We start from the raw sequence: 24,915 nt of genomic DNA on the forward strand, positions 1-24,915 counted from the left end.
TGGCAGGAAAATGGATGTGCCTGCATGGATCTCGATCATTCAGGCCTACCACCCCCTTGCCCACGTTTCTAGGGGCTAGGGCTGTGTTGGTGAATGGATCATTATTACGTTAGGCTAACTCTATCCAACTTTTGAATCAAGATTCCATCTGCTCTGGATCCAGTAAACAAACTTTAGGAGCCCAAGCCAGGAAGGTCAAGTGTGTTAGGCATGTTTGCATCATTGGTTTGGCAAGGACTTGGGACAGTGAGCAGCAGTAGCGAGTAGTACACGCTATGGAATTCCTGTCCAGGTCGCGGTCGGTTTGTTTTGTTTTGTCCACCTTGCACGGCCGAACTTTTCGGCCGTCGGTCGTGCATGCGCCAGAGAATTTGAAACTGAGATGAATTTGTGATATCTGTGTTTTGCAGTTCACAGGAGGAGAGCGAGCTGTATGACCATGGAGTGTGGTTTGTTGGCCGGGTTAATGCTCACTTGTTAGTGTGTTTTTTTTTCGACGAAGGCAAGGATATTTAAACACTGGTTATATCCTGTTTGGATCTCATTCTTGTACTGTTTGTAGATAATTGTCACTACTATAGATATAAAAATAAGAGGTGTGCATAGATTTCACTCTCATAGTATTATAACCTTTGCATAGTGAAATCTCCAAATAGCAGGGTTTGGATGGACAGTCAGATTATAGAATCTCATTTTGAATGGAAGTGTTTGTATCCCATTCTCATTTTTGGCTGTTCTGCTCGCTGAAATCTAGCTGATGCTGATTTTTTGTGAGAGAAAAATATTATTCCTCTGCTGAAGTATTCTCATTTTGCTTAGAATATCAAACAGAGTCTGACATATTTGGTACAAGCATATTTAATTATAATTAGAGACGTTAGTATTGGTGTAGAACAACGCAAAATTCTAGTAGGGCCTTGTTTAGTTCCAAAATTTTTTGCAAAATCGACACTGTAGCACTTTCGTTTGTATTTGACAAAAATTGTCCAATCGTGGACTAACTAGGCTCAAAAGATTCGTCTCGTCAATTTCGACCAAACTGTACAATTAGTTTTTATTTTTATCTATATTTAATACTCCATGCATGAGTCTAAAGATTCGATGTGACGGGGAATCTGAAAAATTTTGCAAAATTTTTTGGAACTAAACAAGGCCTAGTATACACTGAAGTCAAAAACCGTAGAGCAGACATTGACTACATTAGGGACCGTCCGGAGGAGTCCTACTAAATATTTTATAGAAGAATCTATTTTTCAGTGAAAAAGAGAAATAATGATCGTTTTGGAAGAGTCACAAATATCTCCGGCTCCTCCAGCAGAACCATGCCAAATACTCCCCAGCTTTCTTTCCTACTTTATTTTGCCTACTTCAGCTATTCACACTTCGACATATAGAGTGGCGGCCTGCTACCCCAGGAAAGGAAAGGCACGTTGCGATGACCGGCATGTAACTTGGATTACATTTTTTTAATCCCTGAGAATAACCATTGTCGTACCGGAAAACGACAGTCTTGCTCTCCTGGACTCCTGGTTCTCGGAAAGAAAAGCAAAAGTACTCCTAGTAGCTATAGTGCAGCCGTCATGTGTGTCGTCACGCCAGGCCAGTAGAAAATTTTGGCTTTGTTTAGTTCGCAAAATTTTTCAAAATTCCCCGTCACATCGAATCTTGCGGCACATGCATGGAGCATTAAATATATATAAAAGCAAAAACTATTTACATAGTTCATCTGTAAACCGCGAGATGAATCTTTTGAGCCTAGTTACTCTATAATTGGACAATGTTTGTCAAATAAAAACGAAAGTGCTACAGTGCTGTTTTTCACAACTTTTTGCCAAACTGAACAAGGCCTTTGATCGAGCCAGCGGAGTACGTACAATTTTGTGCAGTAGCTAGTGCAGTGGGGACGGGACGAGCGGGCTCTCGCGCACGCACGCATGCATGCATGCCAGCGGAGTAGTACTGGTAGGGCGGTACTAGTAGGAAACAAACGCGGCGAAATGGTCAAACTCTCGGCGCCGGAGTAACTTTTTGATGGACGGATGGTGGATGGATCCCGCGGATCCCCATGCATGGCATGGGCGGGCGAGGCGAGAACGCAAACGCATGGACGAACGCACAACCGCCAGCCCCGGGGGCGCGTCGACCCAGGTCGAAGGCGGACGCGAGATCGAGAGGTCAGGTCGGCGAAAAGCTAGTAGTACGTGCGGACGCGGACAGGGTCGGGCGAGCCGCGCGCGGAAGCGGCACGGAAACGGCAGCACGCGCGCGGGTGGCGACAGCCGTGACGCCGTGCCCTGCCCTTGCCCCGGCCCGCGCGCGCAGTCCCCGCGTCGTCGCCTCCCGATCCCGGGCGGAGCGGAGCGGAGCGGGGCGGCACACCATTTCTGGGCCTGCCTCGCTGTCTGTCGCTTTCCCTAGCGCGTTGCTGCTGCGTGCGCGGTGTCGAATCGAGCGAGCAGAGCACGGCCTCTGGCGCTGGCGCTGGCGCGACCGACCCAGCAGGCCAACCCGCATCCTCGCATGCACACGCCGCTGCGCGCCCCCCACCTTGTCCTCGATCTAGTACCTACTGCTACCTCCGTCGCTCGCCGTCGCGTCTGCCCGGCCTGGGGTCGGTTTTGTCCGCGCGTTTCTCCGGTGAGACGTGGACGGCGGTGGCAGAGGGAGGATCTCTTTCGATCGATGCATGCCGTCGCCGCGTTGCACTGCTGCTGCCTGCAGGAACTGACCCTTCTCCGCCTGCTCCTGCCACTGCCAGGCCAGGCAAGGGTACTGTCACGTCCACTCCACACCACGTCAGCCCTAGTCACTCTGACATTGGGACCACATAGGCTTGGAGCCTTGGACGATCCTCTGTGCTTGGATTCTCTTGATTTTAATATGACTCTACTACTTCTCTTGCCTGTACTACTACCTCGATTCTAAAAAGGAATACTGCAATTTTAGGTCTGATCAAACTTTTAGCTTCGTAGAACTTGGACCTGCAAACGCTGAGACAGAGACAGAGAGACTAATGTTCATATATTGAGATCTAGATGTTGCCATCTTTGCGTGCAGTAGCATTTAGCATTTGGCTTTATTTAAGTTGGACCCTGCAAATGCTCGGTTATCGCCTTGTTCGTTTGGCTGATAAGGAGAAAAATACTACTGAATGGCTGGTAGATTCAGCTGATAAGCCTACTGAATGGCTGGTAGATTCAGCTGATAAGCCCAAGCGAACAAGGCGATACCACTCTTCCCTATGCCTAGCTATTTTTATATATGTCAATTCCAACCCAAGCTAGTACCTAGCTAAGGCCAAGTTTAGCAGTTTACATCCAAAACTTGACCAAACTATAAAACATGAATTTAGATGTTTCCCTATTTGAGATATGCTTGTAGTATAGGACCTTTTCAGTTACCTCTGAGGGTTGGACCCCTACAAATGTTTAGATGGAGAGAAAGGAGTGGCTATCCACTGGAGCTTCGACCAACCATCACTAGTCAATTCCGCTTTGTTATTTACATAAACCTGAAGTGAGTGTTGCACCGAGCCAAAATCCAACCCAAGAAAATGTAGTTTAGCACTACACAACCAAAAACATACCCAATAGTGAAACATGAACTTAGATGTTTTTTCTATTTGATATGATGTATGAGGCCCGAGAAGTGCATTCATATGTGAATTAGACATTGTAAATATAAACTTTGGTTATTACTATTTCATGCAGTGAACATGTGTACATGATGTGATGATTGGTTTCATGGATATAAATCTAAGTGTGCATAGTAGCTTATACATGATACATTAATCTAGACAATTGTATGCAATTAGCTGGTGTTTGTTTGCCTGTGGCATAGCCCCCCCTATTACATATATGGCCCCTACATAGCTAGATATGGGGAAATTGATTGTTGGGTCTACATATGGTTTTATGCTTGCAGAGAACAAAACAAACAAGTATAGTATGGTGGCCTGGATCAGGCAGAAAGTGTAGCACTTTCACATCATTTTTTAGTTGGGAGTGATATTGATACCCCAGGGTATCTGAACAAAAATTGATTCTGAAGGGATATCACGAATTGATTGTAAATACCTTTTTTTTGGCAAAGATGCTTTTTTCTAGAATAAAGCTCTGCTAACAAAAAATTGATTGTATGTACTCTACCTTTTTTATAGACTCTAGTCATGAGGTAAAGGCTAGAGTGCATTTTTAACCGACCTAACACATCATTAAGCTATTGAGCAATGATTATATCATTTCACCAGATGCCATAACGACGGTTCAAGTTTGTGATCTATGAATAAACAATGAATCTGCCGTCCAAAGTAATATCAAATTGGCAACCCCCGTCTTACGCACCACCTGAGGCTTCAGAGCTTGGATGCTTCTCCACAACAAGGTGAGGCTAAACCCAACACATAAAAGATTGTTAAAAAATACCAAGAATTTGTTTATTATAATAAAAAAATCATGGCATGAAAAGTAATCTATTTAAATCATAATAACAATCGAGCTACCAGTTTGGCATTCTATATATTCTAACAAATTTTGTCTCCAAAAGTAAACTATTGATGAACAATCTCATATAGCAAAATTTTGGAATCAAACCAGGAAGTGATAGAAATTTGGTTGAGCTAGCTTTGGACACTCTTGGCATAACAAATATATAGTGTTTGGTTTATCTACCCATGACAAAAAGGCCTTGGGCAATTCATTTTTAAGCATGCATATCTGTTTCAATATAAGATTGTAAATTTTGTTATAATTTCTAGCTGAAACAAACAAACAATTTTTTTTACCCTGAATTCATAATTCAGTTTTGCTAAGATTCTATAATCTAATTGTTTGATCAAATCAAAGTTTTACTCGACTGTGACACAATATTTATTTAACCACTCCCTTATATGTGAAACAAAATAGGCTATAAGTTTTTGGACCCTAAGCTTTTCAGAATAGTACGGTCTACAAGCTGCTCACAAATGCAATTTTAAAACAATCATGCTGTAGGGAAACACAGGAGGGATACTGTTTGTAGGGACCCATCACTATCACTAAATAAATAAGGTCAAGGCAAAGCCAAATTCTGGGACCCACCTGTCCCCTCCTGACTCCTGCCTTCTAACACCACATGTGATTTGGACTCTCTTTGGGGTGGCTGATAGGAGCATCTACCCTAAAGAATGCGAGGGGGAGTCCTCACTTTATTTAACATGCATGGTGAAATCGGTACACACACATCACTAGATTTTCTTTGTGTTAGATTCATATTAAATTAAGCAGTTAATTTGAGCATGCTTAAACTATACCATTGTATACTGATTTTCGTAGACAAATACCTGAAAGTTGGGTACTCTATTTCGAAGTAACCCTGCAACTAACATCTGCCTTCCGGCCGGTGACAAGGACAAGACAGTTAATTGGTGGTCCGTGTTGTGGTTGATGTAAAATAATTCGAAACATATTTCTGTTGTTGATTGTTGACAAATAAATAACAGACATCTTATACTATTGTAGATTTTTTAAGCTTCCATGTTAATCCTCATGAGATGCATGCATAACAGAAAAGATAAATCCTAGAGAGTCTCACAAAATTAGAAAGATCACACCATCAATTCAGGAGACTATAATCATCATATTTGATATCAAAATATATATTCAGTATATTCTTTTTTTTTAAAAAAAAAATATCAACATCTGCCATCTTGAAAATAATATAATATGTTTGTATCTAAATTCCCCCGCGGATCGCGTTTTTTTATGTCTGTATCTAAATTACCCATCTCTATTGTCATGAAAAAAAAATCTAAATTACCCCCCTCCTAATCTTTATCTAAATTACCCACTAGTGTCTATATACCTTTAGAAAAAATAACTTTTATAGGCTTTATATGCTTTTATATGCAGAGGTTGGAAGTTGATCTAAAAGTGGTTTTTCATACTTGTATCTTTTTTTTGATATAGTATACTTGTATCTTAACTTGATGTAATTATCTTGTGTTCAATGCTTCCTTAATAGAAAAAAACAAGTGGCACTGTTAATGTAGTATACTACGTTGTAAATAGTTGTTGGTTTACCCTCAATTTAAGTGTGTCGATAGTGGGAACTGAGATGCTTCTCTTTCCATCGTTCGAGAATTGAAATCCTCACGGATATATGTCTCTGTTCTTATTTGTTTACGTATTGGCCGCGTGATTTGATGGCCACGAGCCAAGCTCTTTATGTGATGTTGATCGATGCAACTCACCATTTGATTGGAGAGGAACCTAATCTGTCATGCCATTGATCATGGACGTTAGCTGCAAAAACTAACTAAGTCCAGCGTGCAAATTTGTGCGAAATAAAATATTTAAGACGGAAGACGTCGTCGTTGGTTATCTGTTGCAGCTTGCAAGCATATAACAATATATGCAACTTTTTATCATGCTACTAGGAAGAGCATTAGTTATACCCAGTAACGGCTGACGAGAGAATCTCACAAGCGCTAACACAGATGAGTCAAGGCAATAACCATGCTTGTAAACAAATTTTGCATCTAATAATAAGCTCCAATGAGAGTTTTTTTTTTGACAAGAGCTCCAATGAGAGTTGTTAAATATAGAAGTATAGGTACACAGACGAGGGTTAGATACGAAGAACCTGCAGGTAAAGATTCTTTTTTCTTTCTTGGGCCACTACGCCATCCTGACAATGTTGCTATCACTAGAAACACTGCATAATCCCATAAAACCAACCAATAGTAATCAGTGGGCATCTTAGTCATCATGCTACCTACTCTCTCCAGGTTTTTCTCCTAAACTATAAGGCCTATCACCTCTCACAAGTACTCCTAGCTAGCCAAGAAGAGCACAATAAATTAAGCACTAATTCCATCAAGCTAAGGCCTTATTTGGATCCCTATAGATAATAGCTATCTGCTAATAATTATCTCTTTTAGATCCAAACAGGTGTAGTTAATAAAATAGTTAATTGTTAGTTGGACCTCTAGATAATAACTATCTCACTAGTTGAACTTAATCAGATAATAGCATCTAATAGTTATCTTAGAAGCATTTTTTATTAGAGCACTCACAATGCAGACTCTATCATATTGTCTTGGACTCTGTGATAGAGTCTTACATTGCGAGTACTCACAATGCAAGACTCTATCACATAGTCCAAGACAATTAATTACATATTATTTATGGTATTTTGTTGATGTGGCAGCATATTTGTTGAAGAAAGAGGTAGAAAAAAAATAAGACTCCAAGTCTTATTTAGACTCTAAATCCACATTGTTTGAGGTAATAAATAACTTTAGACTATATGATAGAGTCTGTATTGTGAGTGCCCTTAGGTCAGTCTCAATGCATAGTTTCATGGTACAGAGTCACATGAGTTTCATGGGGATGAAACTCCTTCATTTAATAACTCCGCCAACTCAGTAATTTTACTTATATGGCACCCTATTTAATGTGTATGACACTCTCATAGAACATGCATTGAGACTGACCTTAGCCAGCTAACTATTAACACGTAATCCAAACGGAGCCTAAATCGACGGTATATGAAATGACATTCCGGTGAATATTATATCCGAAGACACGCCAGCAGTGGGTTCTCCACCAGTTTTGTACCCCTGCAAAAGTAGCAAGGAATTTCCATAGCAATCAAACATCAGGGAAAGCTTCACATGGAATGTTCATAGTACATAATTATTCACCTCCCAAAGTGTCATCCAGTGATCTCTCCTGAGATAAGAACATGGGAATGTCAAATGTTCCCTACTTTTCTTAGTAAAAAATATATGTACAGAGTTTAACCACTGGGCGTCAATCATCAGACTAGCTACTGGGAGAGTGGGAGTAATTAGTAAGCTGGTTAGCACCTAAGCAACACTAGCAAAGTGCTTGCTTCTCCGGTTCTCCTAACCAACATGGAACCTTTTTTTTTCCTTTTACAATGACAACAACCTTGCAGTAAAAAAAATTGTACCACTCTCCAGTAGAGTAAGATAGATAGGCTCGATATGCCCCGCCCCTCCTATAAGTACAACCCCACAACAAAGACATGAGTGTGCAAGTGTGGTTGCTTGTCTCCTAAACTGGGTGCCTCTCTTCCTCAAGTTATTAGCCACTCCACTTCTCTCTCGATCGAAGTCGAAGCACAAACCTACTGCCCTCCCACCTCGTCCCACTGCACGTCGTCTGTGTGCTACTCGATCGTGTGTCGCGCCCTGCTGCGCACAAACACAACCTTCCAAGAACCAAAGATTCCAATCTGAACCAACGTTCTTCTTCACCTAACCAGCAGTTCGATCGATCGATGGAGGGGAGCAGCAATAGCCCGGACAGGCAGTCGTCGGGCGGCAGCCCAGAGGAGCGCGGAAGCGGTGGTAGCGGAGGCCGGGGCGGCACCGGGGAGCCGGTGCGGTCGCGGTGGACGCCCAAGCCGGAGCAGATACTGATCCTCGAGTCCATCTTCAACAGCGGCATGGTCAACCCGCCCAAGGATGAAACCGTCCGCATCCGCAAGCTGCTCGAGCGCTTCGGCGCCGTCGGGGACGCCAACGTCTTCTACTGGTTCCAGAACCGCCGCTCCCGCTCGCGCCGCCGCCAGCGCCAGATGCAGGCCGCCGCCGCCGCGGCCGCCGCTGCGGCAGCGGCCAACAGCGCTCCCGCGGCTAGCGCCACCGCCGGCGGCCTTCCTTCTGGCGCTCTACAATATCCCTTGGCCATGGGCGGCGGCACCGCCTGCCAGTATGAGCAGCAGGCGAGCTCCTCCTCGTCGTCGGGGAGCACTACTGGGGGCTCGTCTCTTGGCCAGTTCGCGCTCGGAGCCGGGGTGCCCGGCACCGGCGGCGGTGGGTACTTCCAGGCGTCGTGTGGCGCTTCGTCGCCACTGGCGACTGGGCTGATGGGGGACGTGGACAGCAGCAGTGGCGGCAGCGACGATCTCTTCGCCATCTCCAGGCAGATGGGGTTCGCGGCGACGAGCCCCGTCGCCTCGGCCTCGGTGGCGCCGCCGAGCACCACCGCACACCAGCAACCGTATTACTCATGCCAATCGCCTGCAGGTGAGTATATAGTATACTACCGAACATTGATCTAGCTGAATTATGTGTGTTTAGTCTTCGAATTCTGGATCGGTGGCTTCGTCTATTTCATGCATGTATTTCTCAACTCAATTTTGATGAAAAACGTTGGTTTTTAGTTTTCACCGCTACAATTTTGTCCATTTATTTTCATTGATGAAGTAGCAGGGAATTGATGCAGAATTCGAGGAGATCTAGCTTGTTGTTTCTTTTGGACTCGCATGCTTTAATTTATTTTGGTCTTCCTTGCAATAATTAATTGCATCGGTTCTTGTTCTTTAGTTCTTCAGTATTATTGTTCGGTTACCTCCAATATACCGGTGCATAAGATCATACCACATGATACATATGTTGTCCTCTATCTCCCGCCACCATGTATATCCATATACGTGACTGTTTGTAGAAATTTGATTAAACATCTTGGGAGGGATGAAATAGTTTTCAAAGTTGAACAGTTAGCAGGACTAAAACTAAACCTGAACATTAACACTCATGTGTACTGAACATGATATGCATGCATGCATCGACCCTGCTACTTGTTTTTGCCTTTTCGTCTACTTAACCCTCGCTCCGTCGACCATGCATGGATCTGAAACTTTTCAGTACCATTAATTCAACCATGTAGTTGATACCTAGTATGTTAAACAAGAAGTTCAATTATTTACACGTGAGTATATATGCCTTTGAAATAGTAATTCCTGCATGTATACTTCTGCCTTACATTTAGTATCATCAATTAACAAAAGTTAGGTATTACCTCTAGCTAGCAGGTTAAAGCAAAGGAACGTTACAACTCGTAATAGCCTCTGAAGCACCCTGTGCCTCACAACAAAGCTAATGGTGTTGTAATCCAAGAATGCATGCAACTACTACGTACTGATCATATTTCCATGCATGCTATGGTACCTTAAATTAGTTTGCAAACCCCCCCCCCCCCCCCCCCCCTCTCCCTCTCTCTCGGAAAAAAAAAACTAGACCCAAAACTTGAGAATGAAGACCGACCTGATCAGGATATATGTACTCTATATATATAGCAACGACTGAATGGCACTCATAATCATCTCTCCATTTGTTATTTCTGTCGTCAGTTGGCAGCTAGATATTCTAAGATGCCGCTATATTTGATTTCTTTTTGAGTGTGGATTCTGAACTAACTGACTACCTGTGTGGATTGATTGGCTCTGATTGCCTTCTAATTCCAGCGACGATCACGGTGTTCATCAATGGAGTCCCAATGGAGGTTCCCAGGGGTCCAATAGACTTGCGAGCCATGTTCGGCCAGGACGTGATGCTCGTCCATTCCACCGGGGCCCTCCTCCCAGTCAACGACTATGGAATTCTAACGCAGAGCTTGCAGATGGGTGAAAGCTATTTCTTGGTAATCTCCCATATCGCCTCTCTCATCTACTCCATTCCATTCTAAATTTTATACATCTTTCTAAGTACATAGCTTTTACTAAGCACCTATATATATAAATTATATCTAGACACATACTAATACTATATATCTAGAAAATTCAAAACAACTTATAATTTGGAACAAAAGGAATATATATCTAATCTAATCACCGGTATTTAATCCACTCAAGCACCCTAATTAGGTGCACATTGGCGTAGGTTACGTTGTACGTACGAGATCAGTTGAAATAATGCATTTACCATTACTGGTATTTTCTTTCTCCTTGACAATTCTATTTTTTAGATACATAGCTTTTGCTATGCATTCCCTCCATTTCAAATCATAAACAATTTTGACTTTTCTAGATTCATAGCTTTTTACTATAAACCTAGTATATGTATAGACGTATTGTAGGAATGTATCTAAGAAAAGTCAAAATATCTTATAATTTAGAACGAAAAGAGTATCTACACATATTGTATATCTATATGCATAACAAAAACTATGTATCTAGAAAAGTTAGAACGACTTACAATCTAAAATGGAGGAAGTATATAATTGCTCATGTACATATATATTATATAGCTTACAAGTTACAACAATTGTTTTTCTGCTATTCACACAGGTAGCAAGGCCAACTTAAAACTACCCGCACGTAGCTAGATTGTAGCGCAGTCTGCCGGTCTCGACTTGATATTCATCGGTTCAGATGGGATGCAGTTCATGATCAATCAAGATGGGTCGTCTGCAAGCAAACGATATATCTGTTCCTCGTCCATATATATAGTCCTTCGAGAAGAAAATTTAGCTAGCACCAAGAAAATATATGTATTATATTGCACCTCAAGAAAGTACCTACATATCTCCTTAAAACATAAGAAAACTTACGTGGGAGGTTAAGTTTTCCGATTGGATTATGAGTTACAATATTGGTGTTCTCTCTCGCGCACCATTTTCTTTACAAGGATATGCATGTGAATGCATGCATGAAATTCATTTTAGCTAGACAGTTGGACCTTTGTAATGATTTAATTTATAACTGTGTAATGATGTATGTCTATATATGTCGGTTGGATCTTGCTTGGAATGTCTGTCCTTATGTAAGGCCAAATTAGAGCTCTAAAATATGATCTTATATCTAGACCATTTTGTCTTTTGTGTGGACTTTTAATATATATTTAAATTACTTCTTTTGTCCTAAATTATAAAGTATTCTGGATTGCTCAACCCTATCTATATATGTGCCTATCTTTTAGACCACATCAATTAATGTGTGCATACATATACATTGTGCCTGTCTTGAAACCACATCAGTGTGCATCCATACAGTGTGCCTTACTAGGAAATTAAGTAAGTTAGCAATGGATCAATCTAATTAATGAGGAACAAAATAATCTTTTGTTAGACTTCTTATTTCGTCTTAAAGTTGCTTGGATACTTTGTATTTCGGGAAGGACCGAAGGAGGAAGTACTCCCTTTGAATACTTATATGATGATATCACTACTTAATTTTTGTTGCACTTGAGTTGTGGTGACCTTTGGCTTGTCGGCTTGCGCAATGCAGACCAGTTAATAATAAATTAATATATTTTGCATCTCAGTGGAGAATTGGGGGTGACAAATGTGTGCTTGTGGTTGAGTTTTGGAGGAGTGAAAGGGTGAGGGTGTGTTAATAAAATACTCTTTGTGAGGACAACTCCTTTCTATAATTCAACATATTTTTTTGATAGAGGGAGTATATTGCATATTGCACTGGTGGGAGGCTTGGGGCAGCCTCTGAGGAGGGGAGTACAGGCAAGGAGCAGACTCCATCTTCGTGCTCGTGGCTTGGGAGCTTTGAAAAGAAAGGAACGTCAGACTATTTTGTGGTGCAGCGGCGCAACCCCCACAGCTGCTAGCCTCTATCAAGCACCACGCCGAGCTCTGGGTGCAAGCCGGAGCCAAGGCCATCGGGAGATTATTGCAGCGAGTAGTACACTAGTGTAGCAAGCAAGTTTTAGGGTTAGGTCATGTGCTTTAGTGCTATATCTTCTAGAACCCGACCTACGTGTAAAAACGATTTGCCTCTCTTAATAAAAAATGTGCAGGCCTTTTTTTTCGAAATCGTGCATTAGCACGTGTTGTTTTAAGGGAAAAAAGAAGTCCGAATACAAGCACGTAAAGAACCATGGCGAGATGCCATAGGCTTGACGGCCAAACACATTAACACAGAGCACCGGCTTTAACGGTGGAGCTTGACCGGTGCAGGCCTTTTGCATCGAGAAAAAATTGTTGAGTTGATTTTGGGAGACAAATAATTATACGAGGACGATCATGATGAACTTTAGTTTTAATCATCCCTCTGGATTATTAAAACGTGAAATGGGAAAACGGGAAGAATAAAAATATTCAAATATACTAACTATACTATTTTTTAGTAAAATTCATCGTCGAACCCTAAACTTTTTGGACCGGTATTTGCACCTTATAAACCGGCCGGTATGGCTTGATCGCCCTGATAGCCCTCCAAAAGAACACTAGTACGTATCAGGGGGTTTCCGGCCGGTTTCCATGAAGCTACGCCACCGCCACTGTTTCCCTGCACGATTTATTTTAAAAGAAATCACACGGCTTGTTGGGTTGTGTCGAACGAAGTGTAGCACCAAGCACATGCCTATTGCACATGAGCCCACATGCATGCACGCAGCAGACAAATGTATATCTCGTATCGCACCTATACACACACACGGCCGATTCGTCGCATGAGGAAATTTAACAGAAAAATTCTCGTATCGTACGTACACCATATCAGACATGCTTGGCTATAGCAGCAAAGAAGGATGCATTGAACATTTGCTTGCCGGCCGGCTTGCCGCAAATATATAATTATAAAGCAAGAACAATGATGGGGGCGGCCATGCATGGCTCGTGCAGAGGTTCCCTTTAGCTAGCTGTACCCAAAGGGACGTGTCAAGCGCGCCGGCCGGCCTCCGACGCCGGCAGGCGGCACCTGCCCTCCACCGCCCCATGTAGCCTATCCGGGAGAAAAGCGCGTCGATCCCTCGTCATTTTCCCCCGAAAAGCGCCCATTCTTACACGGTTTTTTGGGGCGCCCTCTGCATAAGCACACGGTTTATTATCGGAGGCTCGAGAGCCTTGGATCCTGTAGCACTATACTGTCCTGTGCGTGCATCTCGACACCGATAGATCCATCGAGTATGTTGGCTTCACGCTGGGAGGCTGAAGTATTTGGAGAGCGAGCGAGTGTTGCCGCCAAGTGATCTGATGAGTTGTCCGTGACAACGCGGGTAAGATGTCGGTCGGGTGTCCTGCCTGTTCTGGCACGTCCCCCTCGACATCGAGCCAGGAGAGGAGAGTATTCCTTCGCCCATGCATCTCGCCAAACCAAGTTTGGCGTCGCTCGAGGCGAAGGAATCTGCTCGATCTGCGATTGCCGACTGCACACCCGGCCGGCGGGTCAAATTATTTAAGACTGTAGTATATTCACTCTGCTGCGTTGAACTGGATGAAGACTAGTAGCTAGTTCATGCACAGCCTCGATCGACGTACAGCTGTAGCAAGTCCTTCGACCCTGCCTAATCAACGTGGGGAACAGCGATTGGCGATCTGGCCAACGCATAATTTGCGCATCCAGCGGCGATACTCACGTACCGGGGGTCCGGGGTAGTACGTACTTCTTCCTCCGCTACTAAACGGCGATACATGTGTGCTTTCTCCTGATTCTAAACGTAGATCGTTTTAGAATTTTATTCTGTTATAAAACTTTTTAGCTTAGACCATCAATTTGTAATATATATGATGTTATTCATTATAGAGAAAAACTTTCATAACATGCATATTGTATAGTTTAACAAAACTTGTAGTCATAACGTCGACCATGTTATTTAGTCATATAAGTTGCAGCTTTCAGCCGTTTGGTCTGCGGTCTGAGAAGGTGCCTGGCTAGACAACTGATCCCATGTATCCATTTTGCTCTGCTTGGGGGCACTAGTGGAAACTTACGATTGCTGCCTAGGTGCTGAGCTGCCGCCAGGCTTCATCCAAACACGGTAGATGTGGGTAATTTAGATGCAATCTAAAGGAATTACTTTATTATGTAATCTTTCAAAATAGGATGGTAGAAATGTCATCTTCAATTAGGAAACTGAATAGATCTAATGGCACTTTTTCTCTATGATGATTAAAGACAAGTGTTTTGACGATAAATCTGAAATTTATGAAAATATCTACTATTTGTTTTTTCTAACATATCTTGTGGTAATTAATCCGAAAACTATATTAAGAGACTCTACTTAGTAATATTAAGATATGTGTTGTCATATTATTTGCATTGCACGCACTACGTGGATCTTCAATATGTATTTAGTTGAAAGGTAAGCTTAAGTTATATCAACCTTTGAGTCATCCTTTTCTGTGACACGTACCATGAATCTATGTTTTTACTTAAAATTTTGATCTTATTAGTTGTTATTTTTTATTCTTTTGTTTAATTCAAACTATAATATATACTTATTGTATATTTTATTCTAAATTTGTCCTTTTGTATTTTATTAAAAATATATTCTAGTTCCTAAATTAAACTCTTAGCAGCTACGTGGCATAAAAGTCATTTCACCCTTGCACTACACTCAAGATGTTTTGGTATATCAAACAATTAAATATATAGCAGTATTGTTTTATAAAAATATAGAGTGCTAAAGTTTAAATTACTAGCATTGACATGTCATAATATTTTAGTCAAAATTTATATATAGATGTATATAAAACAACAATTTACAAGATTTATTGGGATTACTATATAATTTAAGGTGAATTGATATGGGACTGCTAAGGGACCATTTTGTTCATGAATAATAAACACATGACTAGATCCTCCAGCTAATAGGCTCAGCTAAATTTTAATTGATTTTAACTAGATTAAAACAGATAAACTTTAAATAGTTTTTTGGGCGTTTTAGATTCCTGGCAGCATGAAGTTTATTAGTGGGATCCAAACTGACCCATACTACCGAACATTGCTCCTACAGGCTAGTAGCTACATAGTACAGCCTATGGCCCTCTTAGGCTACCTAGACGTACCATGCAAAGCCAGTCACTGAACGATCCGGCTGCCTAATTCAGCACTCTTGACATATATGATCTGACGCTTCTCATTTTATTCAAATCCTACTTTGCATAGAGTAATCCTACAAGCTTGACTTGGGTTTGCATCGCGATTACCCCGTACGTCAAGTGCTCTTATCCTAAGTTCCCTTTGTCCCACCCATTCTATATGCATCAACATCTCTTTTTATTATCCGATGCATGCTGAAGTCGTAAAGCTAACTTTATGATTCATCTATCACTATATGCAAGTACTGGAGTAGTATTTGTTTGCAGATAGATGAGAGAGATGGCCGAGGTAATAATGCTAGCAGTGACCTTTGCGTGTGTTTGGTTGCTCCGCAGCCGCTGAATGAGTAATATCACTTGGAGGTCTCTAACGCATCCTCTATGTTAATTGTTATGAAACATGTCACGAAAAATATGAATCGAGACGCGTGCTACAAAAGAGATAAATTCTAAAACTTTCATAATAAAACAACTAGCCTTTAATTTAGTAAGCTCTAATCATCCACCAAAATAATCATTAGGTCTATTGTATTTTCAAACCACCACACCATTATAAAAAAAGTACATAAAGTAACTTCTAAATTTACATCTAAATTATCTATATATGTCATAATGAAATATAACTAAAATAGCTCTATAAATTTCATCTAAATTACATAGTTGTGCCATTATGAAAGACAATGCAACGCAACTCCTAAAATTTTTATCTAAATTACCCATATCTATCAAAATAAACCCTAATTTTGCTTTTAAAATGTCAACAAACAGTATAAAGATAATATAAAACAACCACTTTAATTTTTATCTAATCAACCACCTTTGCAGGCATAATTAAAAACAAAACTAAAGTATGCTATATATCCTTCTAAACCACACACTTTGAAATGTTAAGCTATAATTAAGCAGAAATACTATATGCCACCATATAGACCAAGTGTAATGCATAAAGTAGAATAAAATGTTTGTTTTATAGAATTTTTAACTAGCTAAAGTTTTGCTTTGAAATTTTAACTAACTATAAACTTTACTTAGGTGGATCTAAATAGATCCTGTAATGGCCTAAGGCCGTGTTTAGTTCTCGAATGAAGAAATTTCGCGACACTGTAGCACTTTTATTTGTTTGTGGTAATTATTGTCTAACCATGGACTAACTAAACTTAAAAGATTCGTATCGTAAATTTCGATCAAACTGTATAATTAGTTTTTATTTTTGTCTATATTTAATACACCATGCATACGTATAAAGATTCGATGTGACGGGAAATTTTGAAAAATTTTGGGTTTACGGGTGGAAGGAAACAAGGCCTAATAAATGGTTTGTAGCAGAAGGCACTGGCGCACTGCGTAAGGAATGAGTATCGATGTCAATGAGTTGCGGTCATGGCAATTGCAGGGTCTTTGTCGGACCACGTCAGCACATATGGCATTCGGTTCGTTTTTTTGACAAAATAACCATCTGGTCAGCATAATTGTAGCGCAAATCTTACGGCCGGTTGCTGCTCGCATCGACCATCCTCGCTCAGGCCTTAGCTGCAGTGACGGTGACGGTAGTTTCTCGACTCCTCCAGAGAGACGCCTCGATGAATGACGATGGGCTTGCATTAGAGCGTGGGAGATGTTCGGCGCAGAAGAACGAATAAAGTGATGGGCCGCGAAGCAAGCTAAAAGGGCCGACTGCACATGGGCTTTAGTCCTCGGCGCAGTCACCCAGAAACGGTCGTTCTTGAGGTTGAGGTCACAGCTGCTCCGAGCCTCCGACGGCTTCCATTGCACGTTGGCGAATGGCGACCTTCAAATCAAACTGACAAATTGATTACTAGAGCAAAACCAAAGTGGAAGTATAGATAGATTCTCTAATCCCCCCTCACCTTGCTCAGAATCGGCTGAGTTTTTTTTTTTTTTGACCTTTTGGGAGGGAAGAGGCGGCGGCGTTTGTCTAGCAGGGGAAGATCCCCTTCTGCAGTCATGCAAGGCCGGCACCACCCAGATTAGTTTGGAGGTACGATTGGTTTATTTACCTTTGCAGCTCAGCGTCTGCTAGATTTATCTGCCTTGTCATCGACGAGCAATCCTGAAATCTTCTTGGATTTGCGCATTGGGAGTAAATCTGTTCCATTCCCGCTTTGTAGCCGCATGAAACTACTATGTATATATAATAAGTATAATCCCAAAAGGAACACGAAGCAGTTGTTTTCTACGGTGCATCTCGCATCTTTTGTTTGGTGTAACATTTGCTGTCTTGTAGATTCATTATTTGTCAGCAGGATGTAGGCAAGACACGCTCAGCTGATGGCAAAACACGGGGGGCAATTGATAAAGAGTTATCACAAATCAGTTCAGTCCCAACAGCAAACAGTAACATAGTTTGTGACAAGAATCATTGTATTTATATGCAATCAGTAACATAGTTTTGTGACAAAAATCTTTGTATTTATATGTTGGTACAGAATCACAATAAGGTATAGCCGGAGAACACTCGATTCTCTCAAATACACTCTACCGATCTACATGACCTACTTATTGTTAATTCCATCACTTATTTCACTGAACTGTGATGGGCCGACAGCACCGCTGTTCCGAAGGTCAGCTAGGTCCTGCCATGGAGGATATGTCAATGCTGCTGTTCTTCTGAAGAGCTCATTCGGTTTCACTTCCTCTCTTTGCTGCTATCTTGGCAGAAAGAGCCAATCTCAAGCTTATAACCATGTCACTCTTGATAAATCAAGTCAGATTTAATTTGCAGTCTCTTTTCTAACTCTTCTTAGGTCCAGTTGAACCCATTCAAGTCAATTTTCTTGCAGTTCTGTGGCCCGTCAGTGGTGTCATTGATATTCAGATCCAATTTTGCTGCCTTGCGTGTCATACTAAAACTGTCTCTCTCATGCCTGTCTAAGTGGCTTGGAGGCATCATGCTTAGCTTGTCAAGAAACAAATCCTCTCTTCTTTCTTTCGCTTGCATATCAAAGGCCATGCCTCCTATCTCCTTTCCTCTGTGAGCAGAAAGGCTGATTGATAGGATATCTTGATCTTTCTGTGAGCCATCACAAGCAGTTAAGCAGCTGTCAACTGACCCGTCGCCAAGTTGGATGGTGTGCCCTTGTAGAATTTGGGAACCTTCAATCTCTTCAAAGCCTGTAAATGAATGCTGGAGGCATTCTGTTGATACCTTTGAGACTAATTCTGACAGTTGCATCTTCGCGGTTTCTACACCGACTGACCCTGCATTCTGCTTTGAAAGTGTCTCCTGTGCCTTTTCTAGCACAGATTGTAGGTACTTCCCTTGTGCTTCAATGCGGAGTTGCAAATGTCTTTGTACCTGTTGAAAGGCATCGTTTATGTGTAAGGTATCACATTATCAGTACTTGAGCATTAACAGTAAAGAGCTACTTGAGTATTAACAATAAAGAGCTTGCAACATGAAAAGAATAAATAAATTCTGGATTTACAATTGGTCGGTTTTTTTAAACTTTTTTTAGCATCATAAGTTTTTCAATGTTCTTTTTTAAACTGTGTTCAGTCAATTTATGACAAGAATATATCCCTAGACAACCATGACTAGACCCTTGCATTGTGAGCCTCTTAGAAGTCATGCTCTGGTGTCCAGCATATACTTTTGTCGATAAATGAGCTATAGATGTTCATTGTGTGAAGGACAAACTATGTGGATGCTCTTCAGCTCTTGGAGTCTTGAGTTAAAAGATATGCATGCATTACATACATTTTTTTCTCTTGGATTTTTTACTCTATCAGTAATATAGGAACTAGTGCTTGGCTAAAAAAATTGGGGTGATTGGAGCAATTAAGTGATGTTTTTTCTTAAAGGAATGGTGATTGAGATGTCATTTATTGACATGTAACATTATACATGATCTGACCATGTCCCTGGAGTTTACCAAATGATGGTTAAGCTACTTAATTTTTCTTTATTTGGATGTCTGTGCATCAGGTACTTTCATGGCAAAATAAACCTTCATTCGATGAGTGTCCTAGATCTACTTAAAGCCTGATTTGGGATACATTTTGCTATATATTTGGCCACACAATCTACTCCAGTTTTCTAAACTATAGCTCTCCTAGGGATGCATCAGTTAGAAAATGTAAACATTTATGTATTCATAAGGAATGTTTAAATGGTAACTTTGTTGGTAATATGATTTATTTTCTTCTGCTTCTGTACCTCAAGTTGCTCATGCAGTCGGCGCTGTACTTCAATTTGCATCTGAAGGGCTTCACCTATGTGCACAGATCTGATAAAATGCAAATCCATGTTATCTTATGCAAACATGTTGAAGCAAACATTTATTCATCTCTTACTTGTTTGTCTGGGTTCCAAGATTTAAGTGGCTAGCCGGTGATCCATTTCCTTCAGGTGGTTTCTCCATTGCCATGGCGCAGCCAACCACTGAAGAGCAGAAAGGACATTCAGTATTAAGCTTAATTGGAGACTGTTAACTGCTAGATAATGAGAGAATGCTATAATTACCATTTTTTGCATTTCCACCATTAGCTTGGGCATGAATGTTTTTGCTTAGCCTGTATTTCTAGTAAAAGAGAAATCAACTTAGTTTCTTGCCACAAGGCATACAAGGGAAAACATGATACTAGAAATTCCATGTCTACCTGAAGATGACTCTTAAGGTGGTATAGTGTTAGTCCGGGGACACCCATGAGTCTCATGATTGTCTTTGGTGTAGCTTCTGCAAATTTCAGAATTTAGATGGTAATCTTCCTTATGTTAGCTTGTATGGTAGATATAGGGTTTAAACATGTACTTACTATCAGGCCCACCAAGTTGATTTACTGCCTCCACAAAACGCTCATGTAGTTCAGGCGTCCATTTTAACCTAGGTTTAGCATCAGTCGAAAGCACAAGCCCTGACTCTGCTGGAATGCTCCCTCCTTGCAGAATCATGTGCCTTTCTGGAGGGAATGTCTGCCTAGAAGACAGGAAATGGCTGTGGCTCTGAAGCTGTTGTTGATGATGATACATCTGGCATGAAGACATTGCAGGCTTAAAGGTTAGGATGTATGAGGAGATCTCCTCTTTCTTTTTTTCTCCTTTGATTGAGCAAACCAAATAATATGCACGTGATACATCTCGTACCTCTTCAATTCTGTTTTGTGCTGATATCTGGTTGCAGACTCCACAATCCTGATAGGAACTGTCTCTTGCAGTTTATCAGCCCTTTGTTTTGGTGAACTAAGGGTTGTTCGTCACACAATGGCGTTATATTCCTTGGGGGAATGCTCTGACAAACTATGACTACTCATGCCAAGATGTTATGCAGAGTCTGGTTTTATAAGGAAGGCAAGTGAGGAGAGAATTTCGAATCGTTAGAACAAACACTCAAGCCTGGCCCAATCTTGGTGGCAACTGAAAAGAGGTATAGAGATATTATCCTTATTCCTTAAGGTACCTGTGGACCCTATGCGCACCAATCTTTTTATTTGTCAATTCTGCAAACACATTTGGATTCTGATTCCAACACTAACAAATACAGTTGATATTGCTTTAACTAGCACAAAGAGTTGTAAGGGGGTGCAGGCATACATATTTGTTAAGTTTATTCTTCTTGCAGATAAAAGTGGGAACCTTGTTCTCAGGAAGAACCTTTGAGATGTAGTTTGTAATAATGCCATTGCGCTTGTAGGCGTACTATATCTTATATGTTCAGTTCTAATTCCACTCTCCACCATACTTATATCATCAAATCAAAGGGCAACATCTGTGCATAGTTGGCATTGATTAAGATTTGGGATTCTGTATGTTCAGCAACCATGGATTCTATAGCAAATGTATGCCTTCAGGTTATACAAGCATGGCATATAGATAATAGGAGAATAATTTTTAATTATTCATACGAGAGCAAAGTTTAAATTTCTTTTTGACCAGATGCATCCAGAAGAAGAATTCAATAAAAGTTTTTCATATAAATAAAGTGAAAAGGAACTCATTCCCTTAGTGATGCCTTCCTTGGGACTACACAAAAGCAAAGCATGGAATATTGGAATAAGCATATGGTTCTCTTTTGTCTCCTCATGTAAGTTTTGTACTTGTTCGGCTATCAGGGCAACGGAAAGTGGATAGACGAATCTGATGGGCTGTGCATCTATATGGAGTCCTCTGAGTTTGGCTACTATCTGTTCTACATAAGGCGCAGAAAGTCCGGGCTTAAAAATGATGGTTAGTTCCTTTACTTCACTGCTCTATGTTTCTTTTGTTTTGAAAACAAGCTTATCCGAACCGACATGGTTAGTCTTGTTTATTCGCCCCTCCATACTTGAGCAAAACTGGCTCAGGTTCAATGTTTGATACCTCTAACTGCCATGAAGTCCAGTCATATGGAATAGGCGGCGCTTACCTTTGTCTTATCTAGTGTTTTTCTGTAAATTGTGAGGTGCTACAATTTTGCGCTGTAAGATCCCTTCCGGTTGATTTGTTCTGTAGTCCAGCTTTTCCATAAGGAATAGTCTAGTTATCTTTTTTCCATGATTCCATTTGTTCTGGTTATTGCGAGTCACAAATGCAAGATGTGCCACTTTGTAAGTTGTACCTCAGAAATCAAATCATTAACATGGTAAATCAGATATAATGAATTGCATTAATAAGATCCTTTCAGGCCTTTTTCAAAAATAAAAGCTTGACAGGCATTCTTTGAAAAGCAACTAGTACGAGTGGTCCAAGGCAAGTAGCATCTTCTTTGTAGCTTGCTATTTTGCAAGGTTTGCTTGTTGCCATTTCGTGGTTCAACCTGTCTTCGCTGAAGTACTTATAGTTATAGGCCCTTGTTCCATCCATTAGGATAAGAAAACAGTCCTCCTGATATGATATGATATGATCTGTACCCCCATTCCTGTTCAAGTGAGGCATGCTGGTGCATTTCTGTCGTTCCAAACCAAAATCACCCTATGCATGGATTCCATGAGCATTGGCTGGGGCATTGTGTTCAATTATGGCCGATCATCAGGAGCATAAGCTGAGACCACTGCGCATTAGAACATGGAATAAGCTCTTTCTGGCCGTAGCTTTATCTTTCGCATTGAATCCGACGAAAGCGAGCAAGGGGAGGAGAACGGAGAACTTTATCTTTGCGCGGGGATTACATTCAGTTGTTGCTTGTTAAGTGCTCGGAATCGTATGCTCCTGCTTTTCTCTGTATAAGCGCCTCTTGACAATTATCGTTTTCGCAGGCAGGCAGGCCGGCCGGCGAGCACGCGATCCCGCGGGAAGGGAATAAGGAAAAGCGATGTTGACAAAGCTGCTGAATGGGGGAATCCTGCGCTTTTTTGGAGGCAAAGATGAGAAGGAATATATCGCCTGTGTCGACCTCGCCTGCTTGGTTCTTCCGTTCCGTGACTTGGTTGTGCTCCGCTGGATCGTGCCAGCCGCCAACGGGATGAGCATTGAGCACGTGTGAACCGTGGCGTAGGTATGTCATTGTTTGCTCTAAGAGTGTTTTGCTCAGCGGTCGTTCTTTGTTTACTGTATGAAGTATGAACTCATCCATTCATCTGGGTTACAGAATTTGGGAACACTTCAAATGATGCGAATTGGAATTTGGAAAGTATATAGAGTATAGACCGCTGGACAAGCTGTTTCTATAGTTTGGTGTTGGTGTATAATGAACTAATGATCCATATTGTTTGGAAGAACCAACTAATGATCCATATGCTCGCCTAAAAGGCAAATGGTTCATGTATATGTTTTTTTTTTAGCAACAAATATGTTTGCTTCTGTTCGTGTAGAGTTGGCAAAGCAAATATACGGGTGTTCCACAGATTAGCAGCTTTGATGAAAATTGGCGAAATGAACGTGTCGGATCGATCACTCACTGGGGCCTGTACTAGCAAAGCCGGAGCCTAGCCCAGCAGCATGGCAGCTCTCTGTGGCCCAGCTGTTGAAGCTGCCGATGTGCTGAACTATTGGAAACAGGTTGTCATCGGTCCCTGCAAGTTGCACCCCGACCCGCGTTTTTTGGCCGGGCTTCACATGCGGCTCCGGCCCGCGATCGACATCGTTGCACGGAGGCAGCATCGCCAGGTGAAACCGTGCAACTGTTCTCTTCAAAAAAAAAAAAACGTGTAACTGTTGCTGTAAAAACAAAAAAAGGTGAAAACGTGTAACTTATGTACTGTGTATTTTTATAGAGTATAGAAACCATTTCCGGTCAATCCAAAACTCATCAAACTTTTAGTATAACTGTTTAGGCCCCGTTTGGTTCCACTTGCTAAATTTTAGCTAGCTAAAATTATTTTAGCTATTCTTGAATGACTAATAAACTAAACTATTCTAGCTCCTTTTAGTCAATGTGTTTGGAACTTTAGCTACTAAAGTGACTAAAATTTAGTTGGCTAAAATTAAGCAAGGGGAACCCAACGGGGTCTTAGTATTGACATCGATACAATAGAATGCTGACCGAAATTGAACAAAAAAAAATGACAATGGTAATAATTAAAAGGGGAATAACCATATAACACACCATGCAGTACAGTTAATCAACCTCAAATTCGATTAAGTATACAGAAAATATCGTCAGCATTTGTATCTCAAATATAGGCATGACGTGTTTGGTTGATTGTTCTATTCACCAGACGCCAGACTGCATTATATTGATCCTTTGAATGGTTGGATGACTTTTTTGGCCCGGTTTAGCGGTAACAGATACACCACAGGCCCCTAACTTTCACCACGCCAGCCAGAACCTGCCAGAAAACGTATTTCAATTTTGTTTCTGCAAAGCCAAGCCGACGGAAGAATCTTGCCTCAGCTGGCCTGTCGAAACCTTTTCTCGCATATCATGGGCCAGGCTAAGATAGCACAAGTCAATTTTATTAGTAAAACTGTTTTTTTTTTAAAAAAGTAATTTTATAAATAACTTTCTAGATGAAGCTAAGCTACTTTTGTAAAAAAGTGTTTGGTAAAATAGCTTTATCAACTATTTCTTGCATAGATGGGAGAAAGAAACGAGAGAGAAAGTTACAATAAGCTATTTTTTTTATTTCATCCCACACATGTTTTTGTAAGATAAGAAAAACAACTTCACTCATGAAGCTGTTTTAGAAATAAGTATTTGACAAATAAAAATAGCTCATGAAGCTGTTGTAAGTTGTAGCTTTATATACACCCATCCAAACACGCTAGAAACTGCTCCGGAGTACCAGTTACTATCGGATCATATGGTGCACATGAGTGGATAGGCCACTTGACACAGTACTCCGGTGCACATGGGTGGATACTCTCTGTGTCCCTTAATGTTTGTCGTTATAGGATTAACCGCTTGAAACAAGAAAACTGTCCAAGGACTCAAACATCCCTCCAAACCATGCATTTCAATTGGCCAGAGCTGTA

General features: G+C 41.2%; 2 protein-coding genes and 1 long non-coding RNA gene across 4 annotated transcripts; 2 read left to right on the plus strand and 1 right to left on the minus strand.

Annotated features, from left to right (window-relative positions):
• LOC8084565 (WUSCHEL-related homeobox 6) lies at nt 8,058–11,536 on the plus strand. Its single transcript, XM_002465290.2, has 3 exons — nt 8,058–9,037; nt 10,258–10,433; nt 11,080–11,536. The coding sequence occupies exons 1-3, from the start codon at nt 8,287–8,289 to the stop codon at nt 11,095–11,097; spliced, it is 945 nt and encodes a 314-aa protein (XP_002465335.2). The 5' UTR covers nt 8,058–8,286; the 3' UTR covers nt 11,098–11,536.
• Nucleotides 17,975–20,851, minus strand: LOC8083688 (myb-related protein 2). The gene is made up of 7 exons (XM_002467888.2): nt 20,671–20,851; nt 20,343–20,556; nt 20,187–20,263; nt 20,050–20,107; nt 19,881–19,968; nt 19,744–19,813; nt 17,975–18,882 (listed from the first exon to the last, which is right to left on the minus strand). Exons 2-7 carry the CDS (start codon nt 20,554–20,556, stop codon nt 18,328–18,330), a joined length of 1,062 nt encoding a protein of 353 aa, XP_002467933.1. The 5' UTR covers nt 20,671–20,851; the 3' UTR covers nt 17,975–18,327.
• LOC110431702 lies at nt 20,474–23,645 on the plus strand. Of its 2 annotated transcripts, XR_002449141.1 has the most exons (5): nt 20,474–20,584; nt 20,742–20,950; nt 21,636–21,750; nt 22,758–22,996; nt 23,090–23,645. It is a non-coding gene; the product is annotated as an uncharacterized LOC110431702 (long non-coding RNA). The 2 variants fall into 2 exon arrangements; XR_002449140.1 differs by having other exon boundaries at nt 22,758–23,645.

This window comes from Sorghum bicolor, chromosome 1 (genome assembly GCF_000003195.3).
Source record: "Sorghum bicolor cultivar BTx623 chromosome 1, Sorghum_bicolor_NCBIv3, whole genome shotgun sequence".
Lineage (NCBI taxonomy): Eukaryota > Viridiplantae > Streptophyta > Magnoliopsida > Poales > Poaceae > Sorghum > Sorghum bicolor.

What these genes read in the sequence shown, in the direction of transcription:
- LOC8084565 (XM_002465290.2), top strand. Translation starts at nt 8,287, where the DNA reads ATGGAGGGGAGCAGCAATAGCCCGGACAGGCAGTCGTCGGGCGGCAGC. An exon ending in CTCATGCCAATCGCCTGCAG is followed by an intron (nt 9,038 to 10,257) that starts GTGAGTATATAG and finishes TTCTAATTCCAG; the next exon opens with CGACGATCACGGTGTTCATC.
- LOC8083688 (XM_002467888.2), bottom strand. Translation starts at nt 20,556, where the DNA reads ATGTATCATCATCAACAACAGCTTCAGAGCCACAGCCATTTCCTGTCT. An exon ending in TCAACTTGGTGGGCCTGATA is followed by an intron (nt 20,264 to 20,342) that starts GTAAGTACATGT and finishes TGAAATTTGCAG; the next exon opens with AAGCTACACCAAAGACAATC. An exon ending in TGGTGGAAATGCAAAAAATG is followed by an intron (nt 19,969 to 20,049) that starts GTAATTATAGCA and finishes TCTGCTCTTCAG; the next exon opens with TGGTTGGCTGCGCCATGGCA.